The sequence below is a fragment of the Esox lucius genome, chromosome 13 (assembly GCF_011004845.1).
Source record: "Esox lucius isolate fEsoLuc1 chromosome 13, fEsoLuc1.pri, whole genome shotgun sequence".
Classification (NCBI taxonomy): Eukaryota; Metazoa; Chordata; class Actinopteri; order Esociformes; family Esocidae; genus Esox; species Esox lucius.
In genome coordinates this window covers 7,596,951-7,607,834 of record NC_047581.1, presented here as the reverse complement: position 1 = coordinate 7,607,834, position 10,884 = coordinate 7,596,951, and the positions used below count along the sequence as shown (strand labels likewise).

At 47.9% G+C, this 10,884-nt stretch overlaps 1 protein-coding gene across 1 annotated transcript in view; it reads right to left on the bottom strand.

The window, feature by feature from the left end:
• Nucleotides 1-1,396: 1,396 nt before the first annotated feature.
• The window catches only part of znrf3 (zinc and ring finger 3), a 64,844-nt gene continuing 55,356 nt past the window's right edge, over nucleotides 1,397-10,884 (bottom strand). Inside the window, exons 3-8 of the mRNA XM_010876035.5 lie at nucleotides 9,471-9,545; nucleotides 7,791-7,922; nucleotides 7,127-7,237; nucleotides 6,333-6,500; nucleotides 5,161-5,263; nucleotides 1,397-4,940 (exon numbers count right to left, since the gene is read on the bottom strand). Of these exons, the coding sequence (XP_010874337.2) occupies nucleotides 3,100-4,940; nucleotides 5,161-5,263; nucleotides 6,333-6,500; nucleotides 7,127-7,237; nucleotides 7,791-7,922; nucleotides 9,471-9,545 (2,430 nt within the window). The 3' untranslated portion in view covers nucleotides 1,397-3,099. The remainder of the gene's footprint in view (nucleotides 4,941-5,160; nucleotides 5,264-6,332; nucleotides 6,501-7,126; nucleotides 7,238-7,790; nucleotides 7,923-9,470; nucleotides 9,546-10,884) is intronic.

Sequence of the window (10,884 nt, the reverse complement as noted above, 5' to 3'; positions counted from 1 at the left end):
GGGAATACCCTCCTGCATTTAATATTTATGTACCAATAATTGGAAAGTAAATCTTGCTGAAAGTGTCAAAACCAGTTCTAATAACTGTTAGACAAGAGCAGTTGATATAAGCTACATTTAAGGTGACAATGTGCCCTGGTCACAAGCTGTACATTAAACAGGAGACATATGGCCATTCATCTTCTACTTGCTCCCTAGTTGGATTGACCCTTTAGAAAGAATGGTTCAATAGAGTGCTTTAAGTGACCCCTGGTGGTTTCAAGAGTGAATTACTGTCAGTTTACGCCTTTTGGGATTCATTCATCACTAGCGCCCTCTCTTGAAGCATCTCAAAAAGAAGCACCTCTCTTGAAGCATCTTTTCTTCCAACGCACATTGGTATTTTCCTACAATAAGGTTTGCAAGGAGTCATGGATAACAAAATGGATACACTGCTGTTTTCTCTGTTTTGTATTACTAGTTTCTACTATATTTTTTGACATATGTTTTTGTAAAATGCTACACTTGTGAAGGGAAAGATAGTGTGCTGTATCAACATATGACTGCATTTGACAAATATACTTTAATTTGAAATGATTTTGGATCACGGATCCCTTTAGCATGCTGCTCATCCCCAACAAGATGGGGACATATAACAAGCACAGTTCAACTTCTCCAAAATATTCTAGCGAACGTAACAAATACCATATACATTTTAACCTAGGTCAGGTTTATGTAAAGCCACCGAACAACAGTGATTTACGTTTAAATGCTGGTTGTCAAGCCAACAAAAAGCAGAATGTACTCCTTAAATCTTGGCCTTAACGGTAGACTATAATTAAGTTGTGTGCCTTGAAATATTCCACATAGATGCTTTCCTTCCAAAGTTGTCTTCACAAAAGAAATGTTTTTCAGATTTTAGAAATGTACATACATTTTTCAAATTTTCGTTGTGACTTAAAATAACATTCAGTGTAAGAGGGTAAAAATGATACGACAAGTGATTTACTTGAATAAAACTGTATATTTTACAGATCTTTGTACACTTTAATTACAAAACTGTATGGTACTACATTTTTTAAATCAGTTTTTGGTCAGAGAATATTTAATCGTCTTGTGTGCAATTATCATGTATTTACAAAGTCTCATGTTAGTGATTTCTCAAGGAAAGCAACCAAATAACAACTCCAAAACGTTCATACACTCTCAACATAAGACATGGCTTAAAGATAAATATATTAGTAAATAAATATTCAGAGAACATATTTCCATTTATGAAATGTGCTGCTATACAGATACAGAAATATACAGATTGATTTCTAGCCTTTTTAAACATTTGTAAAATGATAATGACAGAGAAAATTATATTCTTAAAAAAATTAAAAAATATTATTTTTTTGTACACATTTTCTTTTTATACAATCTTCTTAAGTGCTACAAACAAACAAAAAATTAAATAGTGACTCTTGTACCCCAAAATGTTAATTTGCAATACATATCTATATGCAAAGGCAAGATTAGATTCTCAACATCTTCCATTGATTAGGGATCTGTGTTAGCATATAAATATGGTTATTTCAAAACGATTGCCTCTGTGTACAGAATGGGTACATTTCATAGAAACAGTAGAACACAGTCTGTAAAAAAACAAACAGAAAGAAACCATGAATAAACAAGGTCAATATTGTTTTTGAGCATGATGTGTGTTTTGTTAATTAATAAAAGAAAATAAAGACTGAATTAGATACACTTTTTTGTAACTGTTGTACAATAGCACCTAGCCACAGTATAAAAGGGATCTCTTCTGAATTATACTATTTTTCCTTTGGCCTTTAGAGACACACAATTGTCATGTAGAACCATTCATGTAAGAGCTATTTCAAAACAAAATAGTCTTATAGAACCATTTCTCTTAGAGCTCTTTTAAAACAAAATAGTCTTATGGAATATTTACCTTAGAGCTCTTTTTGGACACAATAGTAAAACCATTTCTGTAGGAGTATACATTTTGACAAGGCTAGATGTGTAACTAGTAAAATACAAGAGCTTCTTCTAGAAATGATATAAAACCAATCCTTTAAACATTTCCAAATGTCTTTCTAAGAACGCAGAGTAACCCTGTCACTAAGTGGACCTCTATTTAACTAAAAAGTGACACAGTCCTGCCTGAAATAGTAAGGATGGCTCGCTGGCCTAAGGCTTAGTGTTGGTCTGGTGCGTGTTCTAAAAGGCACAATGTTCTGAACACTGCAGATAGAAATGTGAAATGCAGAACAAGCAGTACAGTAACATCTCTATTATGTAAAACAAACAGAGTCTACGTTTCTGTCTGCACTGTTCTAGAATGTTGCGCCCCAATAAGTGAGGATACCATCAACAGAGAAAGAGCTGTGATCTAGTTTGTGTAGCTTAGTTCGTCTTTTCCGTGAGAGTGTGTGTCTGACTAGGACCCTGGAACTCCTCCAACTAGCAAAGATCCCATTCGTCACCCTACCCCCTAAAAATAAAACAAATAAAAATAGACCGTGTTTTATGTTTTGGTATTCTTCCATAACATTTCATCTGAGTTGGTGGTATGATGAAGCTTGTTATCCAAGCTGTAAAACTATTTTCCTTCTTAAAAAAATATTATTATAATGAAGGAAAACAACGCCAAATCTCACAAACACGGTTAGTTTATTTCCTAATGGGCCCTGTGATCCGGGCTGGGCCTGGCTGGCACCAATGGCATAGGATTGTATCCTACATGTTACGCTGTGCCCCTGCCACGCTAACCACTGTTAGAACCAAACCACTGTGAACTTTTACCCTGATGCTGTGGCCTCATACTCTATCTCAGCCTGCGCAAACTGCTGGCGAAGCGCCTCGTGGCCATGGTGTGGGTCGAGTTGCTGGTGGCCACAGGAATGAACTGGATATGTCTGGATACGCCAGGTATATCTTTTTCAGTAGAAATCCACACAGTTACCAATCTAGGGTGATAACATTTCGAGCTCGGCTCGCGAGCAAAGGTTTAGAACAAGGCAACCGAGGGTCTGTTGACTGACTGAACAACTGACTGGCTGGCTAGGCACCAAAGAGGTTGTTTTTTAATTCCATTTCCTTAGGTTCCACACCCCCTTATACTCCCAGCCCCTCGTTTGTAGGCGTACTGTTTACCAAAGCATTGTTTGTAGTTAAGTTCTGCGGGTGAAACAGGGCCCTGGACTCTTCCTCTTGGTTGGGGTAGGTTTTACTTCTGAACTGTCCCGAGGAAAAGTAGCCCCCCTCGCCTGGCTCCGCCTGCCCCCAAATCCCTGGCCATGCCTCTCCCCCCTGCCCCTCCCCTACAGCAAGGCTGGCTGGCAGTAGGCCGCCCTGAGTCTTTGCCCCCGAGCCCAACTCACAGTCGGTGTCCTCATGAATTATTGGTATTCTCTGGCTGAGCTCGCCGCAGCAGGCCGGTCCCGAGAACGCATCCGAGTCAGTGGGGTGGTGCGTGTTATACTGCACGTTCACGGCAAAGTCCTCGCTGTAGCGCCCTCCGGTGGCCCGGTGGATGTTCATCTCCTTGTAGAAACAGCAGGGCAGCCCCTCGTAGCCCCCCTGCTCCGACGGGCCAGGCAGGCGCTCCCCGGGGCTGTAAAAGTTCTGCTGCGGCTGGGTGGTAGAGCTCTGCTGATGGCTCTCTGACCCCCTGTGACAGCCGACCCCCGAGGAGGCCAGAGGCCCCGCCCTCTCCAAGTCCTGTTGCCCCGGCTGCCCGCGGCACTCCGCATTGGGTTGGAGACCCCCCACCTCAAAACAGCAGCTACACGTCCCTCCCCCTCCCCCCGGGCCGTGCTCCCCGAAGATCCGCCCCCCCTTTCCCGTGTCCGTGCCGCCCTCCTGAGGGCTGGCTGAGGTAGTGCTAGTGGTGCCGGCCTCCCCAGGCTGTTCCGACGAAACGCCATCGCTGCCACTGGCCTCGGGGCTGCGTCCGGAGACCTGGTCCCCGGGGACAAACCCTGAGGGCCCCGACGGGGCCGGGGTTAGGGAGTCCTCCGCGGTGGAGGGGCATGCGGCCGAGGCCCCCGATGAGGCGTGCCCCGGCTCCCCCTGCGAGCCCCGGCACGGGCTCTTACTGCGGTAGACGTAGGGGTCATAGTCGGAGCTCAGGGAGCTGCGGAAGGTGGAGCACGAGCCGTACACGCCCTGGTTGCTGACCTCGGTGCAGTCCAGCATGGAATCACTGGACGAACAGTGGCACTGGCCGGAACTGCTACTGCTGCTGTCGCTGCCCGGGCAGTCTGCCAGATAGCCGCTGCACACTGACCGGTGGCCGTGGTAGCATCCGAGGCCAGACGGCCCGCCGCCCGCCTCGCCCCCGGCTGCCCTGGAACCCGGGGCCATGTGGATCACGGTGGGGTAGAGCAGGCCCCCCTGGAAGGCCCGGCTGTGGTGGGCCTTGTGGGGGCCGGTAGGCCCGGCCGCCCCCCCGGCCCCCTGGGCCAGCTCGCCTTGCTGGGGGAAAGTCAGGCCCTGGAAGTAGTAGTGTTGGTACATGGTCTCGTACTGGGAGTAGCAGGCAGCCCGCGAGTAGTTGCGCCCGTGGAACTTGGGTCTCTTGAAGGCCCCGTGGTGGGGGGCCGGCGCCTGGTGCTGGGGGTAGGTGGGGGGGTTGAGGCCCAGACAGTGGTGGGGGTTGAGGGAGTGGTCCAGGTGAACGGCGGCGGCGTGGGGGTGGTAGCCCCGGAGGAAGGCCCCGGCGTGGGTGGACTGCGGAGGGAAGAGGCCCTGGGGGTCCGGGTGCTGGTCTACAGTGAGCACCGTGATGGGGTTGCCGTGGGGGTCCATGGAGGTGCGGGTGGGGTAGGCCGTCACCTGCCCGGTACGCTGCACCCTGCCTGGGTAGTGAACAGGCAGGACAACCCTCTGCTGGCGGCCGTGGAGGGGGTTGCCTGGGTCCATGCACAGAGGGCCCTGGTTCCCCTTCTTTTGCTCTGAGAAGAAGGGAGAGTTTGGTTATCTTACAAAGGTAATTAGTTACAGTCTATGTAAACTTCATTACTTTTAACTGTTCCTTGTGGTATATTGAAAGTTTATTTGCATAAAGGAAAAAGTACGCCGGCCGACACGTGTCAAATGGTACACATTTTCCCCATGCGGGTTGCTGCCTTTAACCAGGGTGCTTAGAGAATCAGGGGTCTTTTGGATTCTCACCAATGATGTTGTGTCTGCAGTGAGGACAGGTATGGTGCTGGAGGAGCCAGGGGTCCACACATTTCTTATGGAACCTGTGGGCACAGGGGATGACCCGCAGCTCCTGTCAAAGGGAGAAGACAGGGAGGGGAGCAAGGGAGGTGGAGGAAGAAGGGAGGTTGGGGAGTTGAGGTTAGCGCAGGCAAACGCCATCGTTGTGGTTTAACAGGTGATTGGCCAACAGGCAAGTAGCGTTCACTTCCGCAGGGTGCTCGCGCACAGCGCCTAGTGCTAGCGTCGCAGAACAACCTTAAAGATCAATCCCAAAGACACTTGCCATGCCGGGACAAAGCCAGGGAGCAACACCGGGGTGGCCATGTTGTCAGCCCGAATCTGATGGAGCCTTTCAACCAGTTTCTGCTTGGTCTAACAACATGTCTGTGGGTAGTTAGTTATGGACAGTTCTAATTGTCAAGACAATTGTAGACTATTAGAACTCTTGGGGCCTTGTTACTGTGTACAGGCACGTTGTTAGACAGAGCCAGCCTTCAGACAGGACAAAGGGTCTCCAGGACCCAGTCACACAAAGGCACGCTGGTACTCAGTTCTCGTACACAGAACACTTTCTCAGTCTCTCTCTCTCCTTTTCTCTCTGCTTTTTCCCTCTTCCTCTCTCATTGTGCCCCTGTCTCTCTCCCCCACCTCCTCTCCCTTTTCCTCCCCTCCCGCTCTGTGCCTCCTGTCATGAGTCATCTCCTCTTCAGAGTCTCTCCCATCATTTGTGTTTTACTTCACTGCTCCAAAAACATGCTTTGATGCCATTCTCCCTTTCATGTCACCACTTCCTCGCCGCCATCCGGTACTGCCACTGCATTTTCTTATCCCCTGCTTTATCGAGACGACACATAACCACATAAAGACACTCTGACTGGGACTGGCTGGGTACTGCAGGATCCTCGGGCACTGGGGTTGGGCGCCTGATGGCTACCGAGCGATGGGTCATAATGAGCAAAGCATTTGCTGTTAATCTTCAAAGGCCCCACTCATATTTCTACGGTGACTTCAGATGCAAAATCAGATGAAATCTATTTGTTGACCACCGCTATCTGCCTAGAGATAACCGGTTTAAAATACCACTATCTGAAGACAAAGAACGGAACTAGCATGCACCTGAAGACCAGTCAGTCCCTTACCTCTCCGTCAATGTACTTCTCCAGGCAGATGGCGCAGTCGGAGGTGGAGCTACTGCTCAGCGAATCGGATGCCCCACAGCTGCTTTCACGCTGACCTTTGATCTTGGCTTTGAACTTCCTCGTCTCCATCTTTTCCAGGGCCTGGATGGCCATCCTGTTCATAGAACTCTGGAAAAGGGAAAGACAGAAATTCTAAGATTTACAGGGTTTACCCGGGGGGGGGGGGGGGAGAACTAAAGCTCATATTCAGACAGGGTGAACAATATCCAGTAAATAAAAGGTCATTGTTTCTAATCCCTGAGGTGAAAAGGTACAAACAAAATCTGTGATCATGCCCTTATGCAAGGCACTTAACCACAATTGCTCCTGTTGCTTAGGAGTGCCTGCTAATTGACTAAAATGTAAATGTAGGTTTATCGCATATTGAATGCTATGGGACATTACTGTGTTTGTGTGTGGGCTACACTCTACAAATAGATGGTTATGTGCTCAGAACAGTGTCCTTGGCCCGCCTTTCTGAACTGAAAGGACTTTGAGTAATGTGTGGTAATCTACCTCCCCCAGTGACAACTGCCATTTTAATTGCTGCCTTGAGGAAATCGACGTCTGCTCATCAGCGACCTCGCTCGTCGGGAATGCACGGAGCAACAGAAAGACGCTGCGCACACCAGGGCGAGCACGTGCGCACAGAATGCACTGTGAGTCAGATCTCCAAGCGTCGGTTAATGTGGCGAAGCGCAGGGCCCGTCTGTCTCTGTACGTGTGTGCGTGTGTGTCACTTTGCGTATCGTCACCTGGCTTCTCCTCTGTTTTAACTTGATCTTGATGAGCAGTATGAGGCAAACCAACGACACCACCACGAAGAAGGCCAGGAAGATGCCCATGTCGAAGTACTCCGTAGGCTGCTATAAGGCAAAGAGGAGACAGAATGTTAAAGAAGACCGACACGCTGAGAAGAGAGCAACTACGGTCCATTCCATTCACGCCTCAAAAGTACCCCACACGCCAGCCACACATCGCTTCACTCAGCCCCTCGAGACCGGGGATTCAGCACCCTTCTAGATTTGCGCCCGTCTTCCTGTTTCCAACAACGTTTTGAGTGTGACACAATTCTGTTTTATAAAGCTAAGAATAATCTAAAAATAAGCGCGCTTGCACAGCAAAGAATAGAGAAGCAGAACCGCTGGTACCATCTGGTGATAAACTGACTGTGTGGAAATGGCAGTTTGATATAATTAAGAGGACAGACAGATTCAGGCATACAGTCAGAATAGAGGGTTAGATCTCTCAGTATGAAATTCTTCCCGTGTCTTTAACTAGCTGTGGGGCTATTCTGAGTAGATTGCTTTGTGAAATGAGTGCTAGTACACAAACAAAAGCAAACACACACACACACACACACACACACACAACACAAGTCTCTCTGTAGTAGGTCTGGTGTGGCTTGGAGTCTCTTACCCTTGGCGGTCGGTGCTGTATACGGGCGCGGGCCATTTTCTGCTTGTTGACTATGTTCATCAGCTTTACAGCATCTGCCCCCTTCACATAAACCACTGGCCTCTTGAGTGGGTCCTCAGATACCTGGTTCAGCTGTGTCCGAGGGAAACACACACACACACACACACAATCTGTCAGCTGTGTAGGGGAGCACACCCACATGTGGCTAGCCAGCTTCCACATTTTACCCACGTCAAATCGACCTTCAGCATGGAGGACAAGAACAGTAGGAAATGTGCCGTCGGGCAATCTCTAGTTAGCTGAGAAAATATTACACAGGTGAGACAGAGAGAGAGACAGACAGATGATAAAACTGAGGCCGTTCTCAAATGGCAGGACAAATGGATGGAGGGAAGACGGAGGCCTGTCAGAGTCTGTCCGCCACCGCCTCTCCCTCCCTGTAGACCTAGTATGTCATTTGCCAAAGCCCAGGGGAAATACCAGCGAAGTTTACTTTTTCAATTTCACCCCCTGTCGTTGTGTTACAGACTGAAATATGCTCTCTCCGGGTTAGAAGTATAGAGTACTGCAATTTCCCACGTCTGCCTCGGCTCGCGTGAATCTCGACCCTCAAAACAGCCAACGCTGCTTGCGTTGATTTCAAGGTGCGGACGGAGAACAAAGTGCACTTTAAAAGGTCAAGACGCTCAACCACTCCTGTCAAATGGAACTACAGTTGAGTGCTTCACTGTCCTCCAGAATGGGGTGCATTTACATCAGCGTTACAAGCCTTAGTATTAGCTTTAAACTTAGTAGACAGGTTGCCTGAACCGAGTGCTAAAAAACGGGCCAAAAACATTAGCCTCCTTTCACGATTCCACCCGTTGAACGTTCCCTATTCCCCACTCATCCTCGGTGCCCCTCAGCCTTAGTGGGTCGCGACTATGCCGGCTGGGAGGCTGCAACTGGAAGCCGTCTAGGGGGAATGTAACCCTGCGGGCCACGCTGCCTTTCATGTGGTCCCTTAGCGAGCCTTTTTTTTCTCAGCGAAGATTCTAACGCTACTGCTTGCGGCCTGAACGCAGCGAAACCTGCATGTCCGGGCTTGGTGTCGTGGCCCCTGGCTTCTGGAATACCACAGTAGAATTCTCCTCTCGAACAACGCCGCTGGTCACACCACACCAGCGGAGGGCTCACCCCGAAAGAGACACGAAGTAGCTCAGGTGGAACGGCAGCAGGAGAGAGAACGAGAGAGCAAGCAAGAGAGAAGAAAGGCAAAAGAAGGAAGGAGAAGAGAGAGAAAGCCAGGATTAACCCTCAAGAGTTCTCCTAAAATGGCACCCTACACCTCGGATAGTGTGAACTTTTGTCCAGTACACCGCAGGGAATCATGTGAATTTTGGGAAGCCTCGTTAGACAAGACTCAAAGCCACTGGTGGGTTCAATGAGCCAGTTTCATGAGACGGAAACAAAGGCTGTTGTTGGGCAAACACACAGCCTGCTTGTAACAGCGGGGTCCATCTCAGTCGGTTCAGGCAGTTCCCTGAAGGTCAAGCGAAGAATTTGGAATTTCCGAAACATTTGAAAGAAGGGAAACTTTTAGCCTTAAACAAAACCTAGAAGCTAAGTTATCAAATTCCAAGAGGCAGATTTGAAGTATGTGTGTTCACGTGCACATGCGTGTGTGGGGCGTATCCTGACCTGATCGATGGCATCAGGGTTTTCGGACACATCAAAGATGACAGCAGTCGCCCCTCTCTGAACCGCACGCTTCGCCTGCAGGAAAAAAGGAGAAAAATCGGAATCCTTAGACATGGATAACACAACCGAGAAGATAAAACATTGTTACTCTTTCCTTAACTTTTATCATAAACAACATATTGAACTCAGAACACAGAAATTAGTATCCAGAAAGTCTTGCTACTGAAAATTTCAGTTGCTATATAAGGTTGATCACTGCTGTCAGATTTCACTTTCACTCCGAGCCACTAGAGGGGGTTGAAAGACTTCCAATGTCCTGGTTGTACCAGCAGAGAGACACACAGACAGACAGACAGGCAAAGAGGGGGAAACAGAGAGAATGACAGAGAGAGAGAACAGAGAGAGAACAGAAAGAGAGATCGGTCTCTCCCTGAAATCTATTTGATCATACATGATATACAGTACCAAGAGACCAGCATTCAGTGGTGTAACTACATCATCATAAGCCCCAGCGCAATTTGGGACCCTAGTCAAAATGTGCTTTAGAACCTGTGTTCAGGTAACAGAGCCCAGGGTTCGCAATGCAAAGTCGCAGGCACAATGTGCAATGTTATTAATTACAGAGACTGGTGTGTAACAGCATGCAAGCCGTTGTCTACAAATATCAAGGGGGCCCATCAAGCAAGTCCCTGACTACAAATATCAAGGGGGCCCATCAAGCAAGTCCCTGACTACAAATATCAAGGGGGCCCATCAAGCAAGTCCCTGACTACAAATATCAAGGGGGCCCATCAAGCAAGTCCCTGACTACAAATATCAAGGGGGCCCAGTATGCAAGACCCTGTTTGCAAACATCTAGGAGGGCCCATTTAAATCTTGACATTCAGTCAATGTGTGCCCCATAGTCATGGGACCCCTAAACATTTGGTTGCATCCTAACTGCCTATATAGGGAAGTGCTTAACAGAAGGGCCCTCAGAAAGGACTATGGTACCATTCAGGGCACTACAGGGGAGCGACATCTGATTGATATTACACTGAATAGCGCAATCTGATTCATACTGTATATAGACTACACACAGCATCTCGTGTTACAATCCCATAAGTACAGCACGATGACAAGCACCATTAAAGTTGGTGACAGACAGTTATGAACGCCGTAATTCAACGTCAGGGTTCTTCATTCTAATACCAACTGTTCTCAGAGATACTTTAAGGTGAAGGGTAGAGAGAGGGGATTAGCAGAACTGTCAGACGAGGTCTTTTGATGGGGTTTCTGTTCAAGGCCAGAGATAAGGGGAAACTGTGGATTCAGCAAAACCAAGAATATCTCTTTGCTGAATCCAAATTGACTTCCCCTCAGTTAGGGGGACTTTTTTCCTAAATCTCATGATAAAAGGGCAATCCGCAGATGG